Source organism: Artemia franciscana, chromosome 1 (genome assembly GCF_032884065.1).
Source record: "Artemia franciscana chromosome 1, ASM3288406v1, whole genome shotgun sequence".
NCBI lineage: Eukaryota > Metazoa > Arthropoda > Branchiopoda > Anostraca > Artemiidae > Artemia > Artemia franciscana.
This window is the reverse complement of record NC_088863.1, coordinates 10878759-10898398: the sequence shown is the minus strand read 5'-3', so window position 1 is coordinate 10898398 and position 19640 is coordinate 10878759. Positions and strand designations below refer to the sequence as shown.

The following is a 19640-nucleotide window of genomic DNA, read 5'->3' as shown; positions in this document are numbered from 1 at the left end:
ATCGCAAAAAAAACAGTGATTTATTCACACTTTTCCAATGGTACACGGAATTGGAATTAGACACTTTTTTCTACTTAAAAGAAACTTTTTTTCCACTGCTTCTGGTTTCTGGTAAAATTTACTTCTCGTTTCTGGTAAAATTTGTAGGTCCTGGTACGAAGCGGTATATTAGGACATTATGGTATAATCCAAAATTTCTGGTAAATTTAATTAAAGTTTATATTCCTCAGGTAATGTTCTAGTTTCTTTAAACTTTTGAAACTTCTCTAGTTCACTCTTAGGCATAAAAACAACAGAAAAAGAAATAAACTGAAAAGAAAGACACCCTTTTTTCGATTTACCATTTTACCATTTACCACTTTACCATTCCCGAGAAACTAATTTTCAGTGTTGTTTTTTCGTGTGATGATTAGTTGTGATGATTTGTTGATGATTTGTTATTTTTATGCCTCTTAGGCATAAAAACAACAGAAAAAGGAGTTTCGTTAGAGAAAAAGTGATAAAAACAGATATCTTCGAGAATTTCCAAACTAATCATCACACGAAAAAACAACACTGAAAATTAGTTTCTCGGGAATGGTAAAGTGGTAAATGGTAAAATGGTAAATCGAAAAAAGGGTGTCTTTCTTTTCAGTTTATTCTATTATTTTTTTTTCTATGAAACAAAGATGGCGTACAAGACTATATTTATTATGTAAGCTTTTGTGGTGGAATTCTGATGGAAAACCGACGTAATTTATCTCAAAGCATCGGCAACACTGATACCTTTGATTCTATAACAACTTTCTCTTATAAATTTAGTTTGCATTAAAGTTACAGTTTCAGCACATCTGTAGCTTCCATTTAATGAGTAGTGCAACAAACTCAAAATAGTGTTTAACACTCAAATACTTTTGACATATTACTAAATGTTTTATGTGATCATTTATGAGATTACTTAATTTCAATCTACTTTAATGAATAGCCCAAGTCCTATTATTAGCACAAAGTTTATCAGAATTTTCTATTTAAAACAGTTCGTGGTAACGAACTGTAAGTAAGGAGTGACTCGGCTCAATAGTGACCGTAACCCTAAAAAACAAAACTTTGATATACATAGGTGCATCAAAAGAATTAGCTTATTATGCTGATTCCAAATATATAGAATTCATCGAGTTTCGTGTTACCCATCAAAAGTTACGAGCCTGAGAAAATTTGCCAGATTTTTGAAATAGGAGGGAAACACCCCCTAAAATTCAAGACATCTTGATGAAAATAAAAACCATAAGATTCAGCGTTTACGACAACCCTACTATAGAATTTTCAAGCTCCTATATACAAAAACATGGAATTTGCCATTTTTGCCAGAAGACAGATCACGTATGCGTCTTATTTGTCTTTTTTTCCCGGGGGTGATCGTGTTGAAATAGTGGTCCTAGAAGAGCGCGAAAGGGCGCATTTGGAGGAAAATTAAAAGTTCTAGTGTCCTTTCCAAGTGACAAAAAGATTGGAGGATAAGTGACCCCCTCCCACGTCCATTTATTTCCCGAAGCCACCTGATCAAAATTTTGAGACAGCGATTTTGTTTAGTACAGTTGAAAGATCAAATAACTACGTCTTTAGGAGTAAAAGGCCCTCCCACAGTCAGTGGGATGAGGACTGTAAGTTATGGCATTTGCCAGTTGTCTACGTATAGTATTTGTTATTGGGAAGTATACAGACATTTTTCTGGGCGGGGAAATTTTGTGCTTGGGGTGGAATTCAATTGTGAGAATCTTCCTTGGGGAGAGAAATTTCCTGGGGGGAGTGAATTTTCCAATGGAAATTTTACACTGGGAGGTTTTACAGAATTCCTATACGAAATTTTTTTTTATTGTCTTGCTTTATCTTTACTAACTCAATTTTGCACATTGAGATGTTCCGGGGGAATTATCTGGGGACTGTTTTCCGCGTATTTTGATTTCCGGAAAAATTCCTACGGAGGAGGGGGGCATTTCCAGAGTGATCAAGAAGTTGATGAGAGACTGAAGTGTTTTTCAAATGAAAGAATACTAAGGATAATTTTTCAGGGTGAATCGTCAACAAGAAATTTTACACGGGAGAGGGATTTGCAACGAGGATGGAACTATCTGGAGGGAACTTGACGGGGGGGGGTATATTTCATGGAGGCTGAGAATTACGTGCATTATTTGAAAAACAAACAGAAATTAAATTTAAAAAAAACAATAACCGAACGTAAGGAGCAACATTAAAACACAAAACCAACAGAAATTATTCCGCATACGAAGGGTTACCTCCTCCTCAATACCTTGCTCTTTACTCTAAAGTTTGAATGCTTGTCCCATTTTTTTAAGAGCGGCTAATGAAACACAGGGGCTGTTTAATTTAAATCGGGAGCTTTTTTCAAAGTGCTAACATCTTTAACGTAAAGAGCAAGGTATTGAGGAGGGGGCAACACTTCATATACGGAATAGTTTCTTTTAGTTTTGATTTTAAATGTTACTCCTTACTTTCAGTTAAAAATTTTTATTTTTTTTATTTAATGTCATCAAAAATGAGCCAAAGGAAATAAAAGTTATTTCCAAAAAATATTAGAAATGAGAAAAGAGTCGCACCTAAATTTACATCTAGGTACATTTTTTTTAATTTATCGTAAACCAGTAGCGTCAATTATATAGGGAGACATCTCTTCTAATTTTTCCCCCACTCCCTAGACTTGGAAAAATACATTTTTTGGTGTTTTCATCAACAAAATTTGAAAAAACGACTAAATTGCCCCAATACATAGTGAAAATAAACACCCCCCCCCTAAGTTTTAGTGAATTGATACCACTACCATCAAACATGTCCATCTAACTTACAAATAAAAACACAAACAAAACGATTGTTTTGTCAATGGCTATTATGTTAACGATCTATCTTTAAATTTGTTATTCTTCACAAAAGATGGAATGAAATAGGTTTAGTGAAACCAATCCTTTTTTTGGTTTAGATTTGGAAATAAGAAAATAGGGAATCGGGGGTGTAAATTCACAAAAAGCTAAGGGAGAAAGGGGGGTAAAACATATTTTCCAAACCTAGGGGGCAAGTTTGTTGCTTTTTTTTTATTTTGTCAATATAAATACCAAAAAAAAGGTATTTTCAAAATTTAGGAGACGGGTAAAAATATGGAGGAGAGGCAGTTTTCCCTCTTGATTTGTAGCCGTGCGTGAAATATTCTGACAATGCCGAATGTTTTATCTAATGTACTTTTTTCTTGTGATGCATAAAAAGTAAATCGAAAGTTTACATCCTTTACCTTTTATCGGCTGAATAAAAACTCAATTCCAGGCCTTACCTCTGAAACCCCCTCCTCTCCTCGGAAAATTCCAACTGGAAAATCCCCCGCACGAATTACCCCAAATGAAAAAGTGAAAAACCACAGAGAAAGTACAAAATGGGTACCTCAAATGTCGATGAGACATACTACGGGGTAACAAATGACCAGATGTTAAAAGGATTCAAAAACCCTTTTTCAGTGACAAAATTGGAAAAAATAATGAATGTGAAAGTAAAACAGTTCAAAATAGGGATGATACCTTTTTATTGACAGTGAATAGATATAAAATTATTTAACTGGATATTTCGAACACATATACAGTGTTCATCATCAGCAGTAAAAGATGTTTTACTGCTGATGATGAACAGCAGTAAAAGATGTTTTACTGCTGATGATGAACACTGTATATGTGTTCGAAATATCCAGTTAAATAATTTTATATCTATTCACTGTCAATAAAAAGGTATCATCCTTATTTTGAACTGTTTTACTTTCGTCATGGAAAGGCAGTGTGGTCTTCGAAGTTATCTATATAATGAATGTGATCAAACAGTTCATCAAATTTTATAAATGTTGTTATTATTAAAGTAAAGATTAACATTTAACCCCAGAATCAGCAGAACTGTAAAGGAGGAGGGTCTCAATTTTTTGTGTGCGGGAATTTTCCGTGGGGAGACTTGTCCGGGGTGAATTTTCTAGGGGGAATGTTCTTCGAGGGGAGACTTCTTTATCTGGATGATATTTTCTGGGGGAATTTTACGCGAGGAGGAGGGGGGGGAATTTCCATCAGGGAAAATTTTCCAGGAAAAAAACTGGCCCCCGCACCAGTCAAGTTCCGAGTATATGTTCTCTTATTTCCCTTTTTTGTTTATCTTTATTTCCCTTGTTCCTTTGTTTACTGATCAAAACCTCACATCCTCGTTTACTGCATTTGACGGGAGACTGGTATGATTTGCGAAATAGGGGGTATTTTTTGAAAATTAATTTGGCGGAAAATATTAATCTGCATGGTTTAAGGTATTTTAATACATCCAGAAAAGTGTAGTTTGTTTCGAAAAATATTTAGTTTTTAATTTGTAAGGTCTTTAAGTTTTTAATATTTAATTTCAGTTTCGAAAAAAATATTAAATAAAAATATTTACAAATATTATATTAACAAATAGTTAGAGCATATTTAGTAAAGAATTTGAAAAACCTAGCGAAACTTTTGCATAATAATCCATGAAAGCTTGATTGTATTATTCCTATTACTATCCATTTATTTGCCCTTGCTTGCCGTTTGAAAATATATGTTTGTTTTTATTTTCCTATTTAAACAGTTTCTCTTTTGCAAATTTCCTGCATTTTCCAGGCAAAAAACTGCTTTTCTTGCATCCCAAATTTTCTTAAAAGTAAGCCCATGGAAAAGTAAGGCAAGGAGGAAAAGTAAAAAATCACATCGTAAAGCAAAAAAAAAGTTTGTGGGGACAATGGTAATGCCCCTTAGATTTTGGGAAATACTTTTTTGGGGGATGTTTTCATGGAGATGTTCCTGTTTTTGGTACTTTTATTGGACAAGTTGACAAAAACGACAAATTTGCCCCTGAACATAAGTCTTGTCCCGCTTTACATTTTATTTAATTGACGCTACTGTGCGGGAGGTACAAAACCTATGTTACTACTTATGTCTACAACTTATGTTAGTAAATTATCGGAAAAAATTAACCGCAGTTCATGCTGCAGGGGGGGGGGCTGGAATTGACTACAAGGTTAGTAACAAAATTGAGCTGAGACTCTTTGAATGATGAAAACCGAATTTGTAATAAACTAGTTAAAACAAGCTTTCGTATTTCAAGAAGTTAATCTAAAAATTGCAGAAATAATTGATATAACAAAAAAAAAATGAAAACTATCGTCGTATTAATATTAAAGATAGTAAAGGTTAGGGTTAAAAACCTAAAAAAAACACAGTGAATCAAATATTTGTATTTATTTAAACATAAATACTTTATTTTTTATTGAAGATACCAAAAACGGCATATTTCAAAATCTAAGTGGGAGCTCTTTTCGATTCTTTTTAGTTAAAATACAAAATATCAGCATTTTTAATATCTAAGGGAATTCCACTCCAGTCTTCCCCCCTCATTTGGTGTTTTTGCCCTAACCACAAGTTTTACGTTTTCTTCGCATCTAAAGCTTTGATCGGAATACTATAGCACCAATTGATTTTTGTTTTCGGAATTGATGCATATTGAATTAATTATTCTATTAGTTTGGTTAAACAATGATTAATGAGAATTAACATTGATCGTTACATAACAGGTCATCAAAAGAATCTTTAGAAAGATTAAACGAAACGAAAAATAAATGAAAACCCCCTATAAAAGAGCACATACAAATAATTTCTTACGTAAGTTCTAATCCCTTTTCAACTTTTCCATTCAACTGGATTTAACAGATTACAAAATTTCTTGAAAAATAAACTAAACAGCCAATAGATTTCCACGAGGTAAAATTAGTATTAAAATATCCATGCACTTTCAAACACTGGGGCAACTCAAATCCAGTCAAAAGGATTTGAAGTCCTACCTTCTCCGGGGCGGAGTCCTTGAGTTCCTTAGCAGTTTTCTTTTTCTAAAATGTAAATGAGAAACAGGCATAAGCAAAATCATCCAAAGCTCTCACTAGTTACGTAAAAAGCTAACGACCTAGGGAAAAGTCTTCTAGCCCTAGATTTGTACCGACCTGCTAAAGAAGAACGAGAATTATCGTATTTGACGTTTGAGATTGGGGGGAGGGGTTTTAATAAACTTGTCAAGACAGCATTTCAACAGATTCGATCAAGTTTCAAAAATCAGATATATCAGCAAAATGAAAGTTATTATTTTCAGCTCATTCACTAGAAAAGTGAACTTTTCTAGTGAGTTTTTTTTGGATGTTTAAATCAGCAGTTGCTGAAGGTTCAAAATTTATCAAATTTGGAAAATTATAGACGCAGGGCTTTATGCTACCTTCGAAAGTAGTTGAGTTAGTAGAATGAAACTTTCAGGAATGAAATTAAACTACCCTCTGCACACGGGAAATGCCGTATCCAGGGGATAGGGTAGGCGGTTTGACCCCCCATCCCTAGATATTTTTGTCCGACTCGTAAAAACGTAACAAAATGAACATAAAAAATTTTTTGATACGGTTTTAAAAGTTATTTTTATATAAAACCCCGCCCAAAAAAAATCATTTTGTAAACAGACCCACCGCAAAAAAAAAAAAAAAATAAGAAACTGGAAAATTAAAAATTAGACAGGTATCTATTTGAAATTTAGAAAAATATATTTTTATAATTTAGGTCTGAGTCTCCTTTTTTTTTTAAATCTAGATGTGAAACGTAATTCTAATGAGTTGAGTTGGACCTTAGGGCTTTAGGCCATATTAGGTTTTTTTCCGATTTAACGCACATTTTGCTAATTCTCCAAATCCTCATAAATCAGAATTTTGCACAGTTATGAGGTTCAAAGCCCTTAATTTGGGCCTTCCGTGTGCAGTGAATTTATTACTGAAAGTTATATTTTTATTTCACAAAGTTTGCTTAAGTTCATGAAATTTCAGTGCCTTTTAAAGGGAGAAAAAATGGGAAATGATGAATCAAAGACACTTCTAGACCATGTTTTATGCTCTGGAAACATTTAACTAACTCAGTTAATTTCCAAGATCGCAAAAAGATAACTAACTAGAATCAGCCCAGGTTCTTACCAGGATTTAAATCCAATGCATCTACGTCTACATGACTTGTTTTTTTTTCTTAAACTCTGAAACTATATAAGAAATTATGATAATTATCACGAAATGCTGTTCTTAAGTTAATTACTAGGATAATTATAACCAAATCAAAGAGATTCAAATAGATTCGTTCAACTTCGACAACTCTAAAAGTGTTTCCCTGGCTTTGATTATCGTAAAGGTTAACGTAAGATATAATATATCTTCTTATTTTGAATATTGTTCTTTTTTAAGATATCGTTTATGTGGCAAGTCCGTATTGCGTAAATGCAAAATAAACTATAAGCAAAACAATGCAATCCATCTAAAACTAAAAATATTCCAAGAATCCAGTTCAGCTACGCATATCACAGAAGCAGTAAAAAAAAAAGCAGAAAAGCATTGTCCTAAAAAACTTTCAAATAATTAAAAAAAAATATATTTTGAATAAGATCCGATCTTAGATTAAATGACTGTCAAGTTTAAAACAAATCATTGTTAAATTTAAAATAAAGCAGTAATAATCAATGCTATCACACCTAAGACTGTTTGTCATGAACAAGTAAGATCGGATAAATCACATAATTATCTCTTCCCTCTTCCATCCTTCACCATCTCTCTTTCGCTTTCTCTCTTTCTCTTTCCCTTCCTTGCTCTCTCTTTTCTCTTTATCTCTTGACGAATATGTCTTCTCCTTTCCTATTCAAATTCTTAAGCACTCAGTCATGAGTTTCGCTTCATAGCACTAGTTTCAAACAATTCGTGGTAACGAACTGTAGTAAGGAGCGATCCGGCTCAGTAGTAAACGAAACTAAAAACTGAATTTTGATACTAATAGATACATCAAAAGAATTGGCTTTTATGCTGATTTTAAATATGTAACTTTCATCAAATTTAGTCTCGCCCATCAAAGGTTACGAGCCTGAGAAAATTTGCGTTGTTTTGGAGAATAGGGGGAAACACCCCCTAAAGTCATGGGATCTTAATCTAGAGGGTATATGTTATTTACTGTTTTATGAAGTAGAATTGAGAGAGAGAGTCAAAATTTAGCGTAAAGAGCGGGGCGTTGAGGAGGGAACAGCCCCTTTCATACACGGACTATTTTCTGTTCGTTTTAAGTTTTTAATGTCGCTCATTACTTTCAGTTAAAAAAATTGTTTTTTTAATTTAATAACTCAAATAAGCCCAGAAGTTTAATTTTGATGTTTTTATTTATTGAGTTTCTTTCAAATGAGTGCCTGGAGGAACCTGGGGCGAGACATGGGAAGCGTCACTGCACTCCTGGCCGAAGGTAGAGAATGAGAAGGTCAGTACCTGTGCTACGCAGACCCTTGGTCAGCCTTCGAATTTTCTTTCTTTTTTTTCTTTTTTTTGTTCAAGTGACTTTTATTGCAAAAGTTACCCTGGGTTTCCGTATGCACTAAATGGAATATAGTTCCAAAATAAATATGTAGAAACGCAGAAGCATTGTTCAAGAATTTTTATGTTATTTGTGACATAATTTTTTTTGTATTCTTTTCCAACACAAACGCATTTTTTGTATATGAATTTTTATGTTAATTTCAGAACAAGACTTTAGTCACTTGAATTAAGATGTACTAAATAATAATACATGTGTTGATGGCCATTCATAGGAACCTTTTAGGGAGTAGGGAACATGCCTAAAAATTTTATCGTTGGGAATGTGTCAAATATGCTAGCTATATAGTTCAAAAATCGTATTTTTTGGTCTTTGGCAGGGAAGGGAGCAAGTGTCGAGTCAGCTACCCCCCCCAGGTGTCCACATAATTTTTTACTACTGCTCTGTCAAGGCTAAAAGGAGCAAAACAGGGAACATCAGCCGTTTTAATGATTATTTTGGTGAAGCCTCAATGTATTTATTCATCCTTTTTTCTTAATCTTATGGAACTTCGGTTCCATAAGATCGGTTCCATTCAGCTCGTGTTCCATTCAGTTCGTGATCCATTCGGTTCCATTCAGTTCGTTTGTCAATCATTAAACGGTTTTAATATTTTAACGTAATTCGACAATTTTAGTTTCATTCAATAACTGAGATTCAGCTTCATCCATCTACCGAATTACATCCTTTGAATTTCGTTTCGATTATTTTTTTCATCATAAAAATTACGCTGAAAATACATAAATACATTTTGTTTCGCATAAAAACTATGCGAAAAAAATTCGACTTTTCATTAAGCATGGATTATTCTGTAAGAAACAATCTAAGCATCCAATAACACTGGCTCAGTAAATGAATAGGCCAGAAGCTAATGAATCCAAAGATATAAGAATATTGTCCTGTAATACAAGTTATAACTATAGGGTTATCACAAAAAAGCATATTTCACAGAAAACATAAACCTAAAGAGTTCAATATAGGTAAGGGTGAAATCAATAGCATTATCAAAAAGAAATATCTCACATACAGGGGAGTAGCTAAGAGGGGAGGGGGTTAATCCACCAAAGCTGCAAGGCTTCGGCGCGTAGTGCTGACGCCTTGGAGCTTCAGGCGTCGTTGACCTCTTAATTTAGCTTATGCGTCCATATTTGTTGGCACACAGGACGTTTTTTTCAGCCCATTCTTTATCCCTCTCCTCAAACTCAAAACCCTAGCTTAACCCCTACTCACCTACACACATGCATATAAATCTGTGTATGATAGTTCAATTAATGCTATTTTAGGATTAATATTATAAATCATCAATATCATCTATGTGTGTCATTCATAGCTATCTACATATGTGGATGATAGTTATTTTGGCACTATTTTGAAATTAAGACTAAAAGTCATCTTTATTATCTATATTATTTAGATCTATAATCTACTTCTGTGTATGATAGTTCTTTCAACCATTATCTTAGAATTAGGTGAGGAGTTGAGTAGGGCTACGTTTTATCCCCATTTATAGGGATCCTTTTGATAGACTACGTGCTAAGAAACACAGCAAAGGCGATGGGAGAACACGGAATCAAATTAGGAAGTAAAAATTTCCTAGACTTAGATTATGCTGATAGTTTAAACATCCTAGATGAAAATGTTAGCAAAAGGAATGAACTTTTAGAGGTTTTCCAAGTTCAGTATGCAAGAATAGATTTGAAAATTATTGTCAATATTACTAAGCTTCTAAGACTAAGAATAAGTGAAGGAAAAAAGATGAAGTTAGGTAACAAGAAAATCGATGAAGTGGAGAGCTGCACTTACCTAGGCAGTCAAGGCCGTATCCCGGGAGAAGGGGTTAGGGGGTTTGTACCCCCCTCCTGACTCGTAAAAACGTAACAAAAATGATAATGAACACATTTTTGTTGTTTTTTCAATTCTTTTGTAAATCCTCCCCCTCCCGAAAAATCCTTTTGTACACCCCCCCCCCGGTAAGAAATCCTGGATACGATGGTGGTTTAGGGTGTTTTAATTTCAGTTTAATTAAATTGTTTAATTTAAAGGAAGAACAGGAAGATAAGACACCAAACCAAGATTAGAATATTGAAATCTACAGCGATTCCAGCGGCCAAGTATGGTTCTGAAGCGTGGGTGCTTTGAAAAACAGAAGAGGAGTTTCTAGATGTTTTCCAGAGAAATTGCATACGGTTATTTTGGGTACCCAATGGACTGGCTAAATCTCAAATAGTAAGCTCTACGAAAAATTTGGTTCAATCCCACTTTCAAGGGCTATACAGGGCTTTATAGGATACGTTCTGAAGATAAAGGGTGACAGATTACCAAAATTGGCCTTGTCAGACAGTCTTCTAGAGCCAAAGGAAAAGCGGTTTGCCCCTGAATGGGGTGGAAAGATGTCATACGAAAAATTTAAGGGAGTGTGAACTCCTTGGGAGAGAGTGAAGAGGGAGGCTTTGGGTATACTGAGATGGGAGAGCAGAGTATGTAGCTATGTTGGCCTCAGGCAGCTTGGAGCTGCAGTGAGTTGTTTGTAGCATTACTAGCAGTAGTAATATCTTAGTAAGTAAATCATCTACATCATCTACAGAACGATATAAATCTCTCTGAATCTGTATATGGTAGCTCTTTTGAAACTATCTTAGAACTAAGACTGCGTAAATCAATTGCTAGCCAACAAACTTTAAAATGCCAGGGGCATAAAAATAAAAGTAATTTTTCCCCCGGAACCCATCTTAGGTATTCCTATACCTGAAAATAATGATATGTTAAGATCTTTTTTCAGTCGTTTCAAAATTATGAATTCTTTAGGACTGTGCCCTATTTTCGTTAGTGTTGCCACGCTGAACAGGGAAAAAAAGCAAATCAAGCTAATTACTGAATTTTACCAACGCCTTTCGTCCGTAAAAATTCAAATATTAACAATCTATTAATTCCCAAAGACAACCCACCCTTTCTTAGTTCCTTGACACTCCGTTTTACGGAAGACCTTGGCGATTTTGCAGATTTCGGAAGAATTTTACCAATATTTTGCGGAAAAACACAAATCCTTAGGCGCTGAAATTTTCCAATGCATGCCAAAAATGAGCCCAGGAATCAAGTGTATGCCAAATTTATTAAAAAATGGGCTGCATTACAGTGAGTTCTTAGCAGTAGTAGTAGTAGTAGAAGCATTGAAAGAAAACAGAGACTAATACACGAATATTGAGCTAACAAAAGCTCGGAAAATTCTTTACAAGGAAACTGGATTACAATGTAAACATCTATTGGCTATTTGCTTGGGTGCGATTTTTCCAAATTATGTCTGGGGTTTTGCAAGGTTTTTTTGGGGGAAATCAGCTACGTAGTTCAAATTTATGGATTAGGTTATGGTTAAATTATGGTTATCACAAATTGAAAATACGGGAAGCAAAGGCTATAGCAAAATTAGGCAACCCAAAAGCCGTGCCATCTATTTTAAAACTGGATTTTCCTACAAAGTCTTCTCAAGACGTCATTTCTTTTTAGTTGTTTATAGACATTGTTCCAACTTATGCATAGAGCATAGAAAATGCCAGAAGTAGCAAGAAAGACAAAACTAGCTGTCCTCTATGATAGATTTTTTCTGCAAGATTTACTGAATGACATGAAGCCTAGGAACCAGGAAAAGATTTTCTAGCTTGGCAAACGTATTATTGGAAGCAATCCAGATTTAATCTGAGACGTGTTTGAGTAAAAATAAACAATACTTTTAAACAAGTGGAAGTAGTATTTTAAGAGGCTTCTGGATTCATTCTAATAAAATAAGACACTCAACGTCGCTGTTGACCAGAAGGGAATTGCAACTTTAAACAGTCATAGAAAGATTAATTTCCTATTTTCATTCCTGTTGTCAGTATAACTGTGTTTGATGTTTCCTGCTAGATGAATAAACTGACAATGCGGAGAGAAAACAATATGTTAATTCTTTTTCTTCACCGAACAGACCACCATAGAATACTGTAGATTCGGCCGATAATTTTAAACAATTTTGAGTTAAACAATAATGAAAACAGATAACTTTTCAGTAGACCTGTTGAAAATTTCTTTTTTTTTACCAAGAGTTAGAGGTGGAAAAAAACGCGAATTCACACCAAACACTGAATAGCTCATTTATGTAATTAGCCAAATCAGCAAAATTATGAAATTAAACAGAGAAACAGTTTCTAAACCAGCCAACAATGCAGCAGCTCATATTCAAAACCGCTTTTGTATAAACTACAACCAACTATTAAATTCAGAGGGCTAATCTTAAAGTCATATCTAATATATTAAAATGGAGCCTAAAATGATACAACCTTAATACTTATTTGGTGCTACTATACTAACAAAATGCTTGCGAAATGAAATTTCAAATGCTCCAAAAACGTCTAACACAAACGTTAAAGTTAAATTTAAGAGAAAATTCTTGAAAAAAGAACGGTTTCATCTATAAATCTAGTACAAATTTAAAAATATTCATGTTTCTTGCTACTAGGAAAAATCAAAAATTTGATAATGAAAGCGGTCAAACCACTACGAATACATTTTCTTTCTTTCTTTCTAGAGAGAACAAGCATAATAAAAATATTTGAAACGCAATGGAAAATAGAGACGACGTCACAAGTATTTAATCTTGAGTACAATTCAAACAAGCTGGCAAATAAAAGGCCTAAAACTAAGCTGGTCTGCCATAACCGTTACACGAGTGGGAAAACATTTGGGAGGGGGAAAAACCCCCATCCTCACCCTAGATATAGCCTAGGGTAATTCTAAAACAATACAAAAGCAGCTCAAGATACTTCTTCCTATTGGCCATAGACTCGTTATTTTTGGGTCAAACACACATACCCCATCTGAATACAGCCTAGGATAATTTTATAACAATACAAAAGCAACTCAAACAATACAAAACCAGACTCGTCATTTTTCAAGATTAAATAAAAAAAACTAGTTTTTTTTTAGCTGAAAGTAAGGAGGGACATTTAAATTTAAAACGAACAGAAATTACTCCGTATATGAAATGGGTTGTCCCCTCCTCAACGCCTCGCTCTTTACGCTAAAGTTTTTAATTGTTTTAAAAGTAGAACTGTGGCAAAGAGTCAAACTTTAGCGTAAAGAGCGAGGGATTGCGGAGGGGAAAACCCATTTTATATACGGAGTAATTTCTGTTCGTTTTAAGTTTTAATGTCGCTCCTTACTTTCAGTTAAAAAAACTAGTTTTTTTATTTAATTTCTGAACGTTTTTGAAATAATGCATGTTTGATTTTGGTTCTCCGCACATAAATTATTAAAATGAAATTTGCATATTAATTCTTTTTTTGGATAAATGGCTTTCTCTTAGTTTAGCAACTAGAACTTTGATTTTTAACGAACGTTTTTATTAGTAAAAAATATACGTAACTTAAGAATTAACTTACGTAACAAACTTTTTTATTCTTATATTTTTGTTATGTATATGGGGAGGTTTGTCCTCTCGTTAATACCCCGCTCTTTACGCTAAATCTTAAGTTTTGTCCCAATTCTTTAAGAATGACTCCTGAATCAGAAAGGCCGTAGAACAAATAGTTGAAATTACTAAAAATACTTTAACATTAAGAGCGAGGTATTTATCTCCTCCTAAGTACCTCGCTCTTTATGCTGAAGTATTTTTAGAGTCCCTCATATGCGTAATAATCTCTGTTCGTTTTAAGTTTTAATGCTACTCCTTACGTTCAGTTGAAAAAACGTTTTCATGTTTATTTTTTTATTTTTTTTATAGTAATGCTAGAGAATCCCGCGCTCTTTTCATTGAATTTCTCTTCCCCTATGACATATTCCTCCAAGGAAAGATCCTCCCACATACCCCCTCCCCTCAACCTCACCCCCCAAACCAAAAAAATCCCCCTGAAAACGTCTGTACACTTCGCAATAACCATTACTGTATGTAAACACTGATCAAAGTTTGTAACTTGCAGCCCCTCCCCCAGGAACAGTGGGGGAGTAAGTCATTCCCAAAGACATAGTTATTATGGTTTTTGACTATGCGGAACAAAATGGCTATCTCAAAATTTTGTTTCGTTGACTTTGGGAAAAAATGAGCGTGGGAGGGGGCCTAGGTGCCCTCCAATTTTTTGGTCACTTAAAAAGGGCACTAGAAGTTTTCGTTTCCGTTAGAATGAGCCGTCTTGCAACATTCTAGGACCACTTGGTCGATACGATGAACCTGGGGAAAAAAAAAACAAAAAAAAAAACAACACCCCCCGCTTTTTACGCTAAAGTTTGACTCTTTCTCTCAACTCTACATTTTAAAACAGTAAAAACTTTAGCGTAAAGAGCGGGGCGCTGAGGAGGAAAAGCCCCTTTCATATACTGAATAATTCTGAATAATTCATATAATTCTGAAAAATTAGAAAAAATGAGGTATTTTTAACTTACGAACGGGTGATCGGATCTCAATGAAATTTGATGTCTAGAAGGATATCGTGTCTCAAAGCTCTTATTTTAAATCCCGACCGGATCTGGTGACATTGGGGGGAGTTTGGGGTGGGGGAGCCTAAAATCATGGAAAACGCTTAGATTTGAGGGATCAGGATGAAACTTGGTGGGTAAAATAAGAAGAAGTCTTACATACGTGATTTACATAATTGGAACGGATCCGATCTATTGGGGCGGGGGGGGGGTTAATTCTGAAAAATAAGAAAAAATGACGTATTTTTAACTTACAAAGGAGTGATCGGATCTTCATGAAACTTCATATTTAGAAGGACCTCGTAACTCAGATCTCTTATTTAAAATCTCAACCGGATCAAGCGTAATTGGGGGGGGACCGGAAATCTTAGAAAATACTTAAAGCAGTGAGATCAGGATGAAACTGGATGGGAAGAATAAAAACCTGTCTAAGATACGTGACTGACATAACCGCACCGGATCTGCTCTCTTTGGTGGAATTGGAGGGGGGGGGGTAATTTTGAAAATTGAGGTATTTGTAACTTATGAAAGGGGGACCATATCTTAATGAAATTTGATATTTACAAGGATCTTGTGCTTTAAAGTTCTTATTTTAAATTCCGACCTGATTCTGTGACGTTGGGGGGAGTTGGAGGGGGAAACCGGAATTCTTGGAAAACGTGAAAATTGGGGTAAATGATTGTTAGAATGAAATTTGATTGTTAGAAAGAATTCATGTCTCAGAGCTCTTATTTCAAATCCCGACCATATCGTTTCACATTGGGGAGTGTTGGAGGGGGAAATCTTGGAAAAACACTTGGAGTGTAGGAATCGGGATGAAGCTTGGTGGATAGAATAAACAAATGTCCTTGATACATGATTGACAGAATCGTACTGGATTCGCTCTCTTTGGGAGAGTTGGGGGGAGGGGTTCAGTGATTTGGCGAGTTTGGTGCTTCTGGACGTGCTAGGACGATGAAAATTGATAGGCGTGTCAGGGAGCTGCACAATTTGACTTGATAAAGTCGTTTTCCCAGATTCGACCATCTGGGGAGCTAAAGAGAGAGGAAAAATTAGAAAAAATTAGGTATTTATAACTTACGAGTGGGCGATCGGATCTTAATGAATTTTGATATTTAGAAGGACATCGTGACTCAGAGCTCTTATTTTAAATCCTGACCGGCATTAAGCCTCTTATTTTCCCTTTTAAATCAATCTACTGATTCATAGAATTTTGTTAGAGCTCATACCATATGATCTCTTGGCTCTTAGCTCTTCTCGCCTCGTCACAAGTGCCATATGAGCTCTTAGCTCTTGTTTTTGTTTAATTTCTGGATGTTTTTGAATTAATGCATTTTTTTTATCTTGGCTCTCCGCGGATAAATAATTAAAACGAAATTTGCATATTAATTTTTTTTGGGCTAAATCGCTTTTTCATAGTTTTAATCGGAAGATTTTGAAAAAAAGGGTCGAGAGAGGAGGCCTAGTTGCCCCCCAATTTTTGATTATTTAAAAAGGCAACTATAACTTTTAATTTTTTACGAACGTTTTCATAAGTAAAAAATATACGTAACTTACGAATTAACTTACGTAGCGAACTTGTATATTCATATGTTTTTATTGCGTATATGAGGGGGCTCACCCCTCGTCGATACCTCGCTCTTTACACTAAAGCTTAAATTTTGTCCCAATGACTTAAGAATGACCCCTGAATCACAAAGACCGTAGAATAAATGGTTGAAATTACTAAAAATACTTTAGCGTGAAGAGCGAGGTATTACGAGGAGCTAAACCCCTCATATGCGTAATAATTTCCGTTCGTTTTAAGTTTTAATGCTGGCAACACGTGTTATATTTAATATTTCAGAAATCTTTCGAAAAATTCTCAGTCGAGCTCAAATATTAGGAAACATCGTAGTCTTGATTCGGAGCAGTGTTACAACACATGTAATCAACCCATGTTTCTGACTTATCTCTTAATTTCTTTTCTTGTATAATTAATATATTTTTCAGGTTTCCAAAATAGTTTGTGCTTCGACTAAACGTAATTAAACGGTTTTTGAAAATAAAATTTAGAAAGTGGAGGATTAGCGAACAGCGTAAACTCGAAAGATCTTTTTTATCATCGAATAATTTGAAAAATAAAAATAAATAGAAAACTTTTCAGTTCCAGAAAAATAATAAATATTATTTTTATTCAAAGATAGATTAATGCTGAAATTATATAAAATAGATGTTTAGATACATCTAAGCTTTAAATCTCAAAAACACAGAAATTGGCGCATCATTTTTCATTAATTAAAAGCTATCAATTAAAAGCAATCAAGCTATTAAAAGAAGAAAAACACACTAATAATAGCAAATAACGTTGGAGTACCCATGTTAAACGTTGTTTCAAAACCGAATCCCCAATTGGAGTTAATTTCAAATTAATCTAGTCCATTTGGTTGCGCAGTTGTGTCAACTAGATTAGGTTTTAAAGATCCCTTCCTATTTCCAAACCATTCCAAACAAAATACTCATAATAAGCATGGGCAATGGTTCAAAAAATATCTATTTTGAAATTACTCACAAGTACCTAATGATTCCAACCAAAATAGATTTGACTCACCCACCAATCATTAAGAGAATCATTGTGTTACATTTTAGAAACTTTGTGGATTCAAGAACAAAAAAAAAAGAAAGCGCACAGTTGTTTAAAATAACGTCAACGAAAAATGTAAAATTCCTTGCGCGTTTTATTCGACTAATTTTTGAAAGAGTAAAAACATTCTTAAAATATTTGGCAGATAAAATTACAAGTCTAGTTCAGCTAAGAAGGTTGATATAGGCCAAAACAGGTGGATTTTCTTTAGTGACAAGATTTATGGGAAAATAAGGACAGTCTCTGAATTCTAAACAAATAGATAACAAACAAATTTACAAACGAAAGAAAGATATTCAAGGAGAATTAAACAGTTTTCATTAAAACAATGCGATTCAAGTGCAAAATCTTGGGAAAATCCATACTGACCATGTGATTTTGGTATCAAATCCTGAACAAGAAGTTAACATTTACGATAAAAGTCTAGAATTGGTGGCTGTTGAGAAGGAAACTTGTTAAGAAAACAAATCTTACTTCATAATATGCAACGAATCATACTTAACACATTTTGACTGGGGTTCAACAATTCCTTACCCCTCCGCCCCCCTAACGTGTAAATATAGAGCCCAGATTATGTGTTTCCCTTCTGTTGTTCCGGTTCTTGATTTCATCTCAACTGATTAAATTTACGAGTACAGGAGTTGCTAAAAGGGTGACGCATGGCTGAATGCATGCGAAATATACAATTAGGGCTAAATGTTTGCACATCAGGGGCGGTATTGAGGGCTAAAATAAAGTGGATAATACGTGTAGTGGACCAGTAAACAATGTAATATATAAATATAAATAAATATATATATATATATATATATATATATATATATATATATATATATATATATATATATATATATATATATATATATATATATATATATATATATATATATATATATATATATATTGTATATGTAGTATTTTGCGCAAGTAAAAGTTGGGATATTGCGAAAATTCTCAGTGGCAATTCTGGCTTTTCTATTATCTCATCATATTTTAATCTAAGACGCCCTTATTTTTGTTCCACCTTGTTGGCTATTTAGATGGAATCTTTCTAATATTCAATTTATTGAAAAGAAACTATACAGCTAAGATAAATGAACGTCCCCAGGACATGAATAAGTTGTCAAAGTGATAAACTGAATATTCAAGCCAACAAACTATTCAGACATTTTGTTTTTTTAAATACATATCATCATATCCATTCATCATTCTGAAATTTGGGGCGGTCTTATACATCCGTCAGTAATCTAAAATACTGCAATTTTTCAAACCCCCAAAAAAATCTAGCAAGTGAAGCCAGATCATTAGTTTTGTGTCATCTTTTCAGAGGAAATCTTTAGTATCGAGACGAATTTTTCTGGCAATTATCCTTAGCAAAAAAGTATGTGGCAAAAAGGAACTTAAGTCTAATTTTTTGATTAGTGCAGCCATTTTTGATTTAGCAAGTGCAGCCAGACCAATATTTGGGCCGGCCAAAATCGAAACACTTACCCTACAAAAACAAATTTTGAGCAACAGTAGTTTGAAGCTACATTGTTTTAAAAGTCACAATGTTGAAGTTAAAATGTCAGTTAGTGCAGCCATTTTTGATTTAGCAAGTGCAGTCAGACCAATATTAGGGCAGGCCAAAATCGAAACTTACCCTAAAAAAACAAATTTTGAGCAACAGTAGTTTGAAGCTACATTGTTTTAAAAGTTAAAATGTTGATGGAACTGAAAGTTAATATGTTGCTTTGAACAAGAGTAAGTGACATATCTAGTAACGAGCAAATTTTCTTTTTAGGGAAAAGAGGGAAAATTTAGAGTTGTGTCGCGTATTTACTGTTACTTATTAATGATTTTTTGTTTATTAAGTTTGACATTTTTTTTTCTTTTCTTAAAGTGCCAAGGACATCACAATAAAACAATTTTAGCCCTATGGACCCATTTCCAGCCTGTTAATACCATAAAACTGCGATTTAGAAAAAAATTTTGTTTGTCTAAATATATTGAAGTTTGTAGAGCAGTATCATATTTTTGCCAGTATTACCAAACTGAACCCTGAAATCAATGGACAAAACTAATTAGTTGAACTTGCGACGCTTTTCGGTCGTAAAAGTTGAAATATTAGCAATCCATTTCTAAGGACAACTACGTCAAAAGAAAGC

At 34.0% G+C, this 19640-nt stretch overlaps 1 protein-coding gene across 31 annotated transcripts in view; it reads right to left on the bottom strand.

Moving 5' to 3' along the window:
* Positions 1 to 19640, bottom strand: part of LOC136025213 (twitchin-like) — a 397750-nt gene that overhangs the window by 232188 nt on the left and 145922 nt on the right. For 30 of the 31 annotated variants that reach the window (XM_065701279.1, XM_065701032.1, XM_065701099.1 and 27 more), the window contains one exon: positions 5867 to 5911. The exons of the other annotated variant lie outside the window; for it this stretch is intronic. In XM_065701279.1, the coding sequence (XP_065557351.1) occupies positions 5867 to 5911 (45 nt within the window). The remainder of the gene's footprint in view (positions 1 to 5866; positions 5912 to 19640) is intronic. 31 annotated transcript variants of the gene reach the window in all.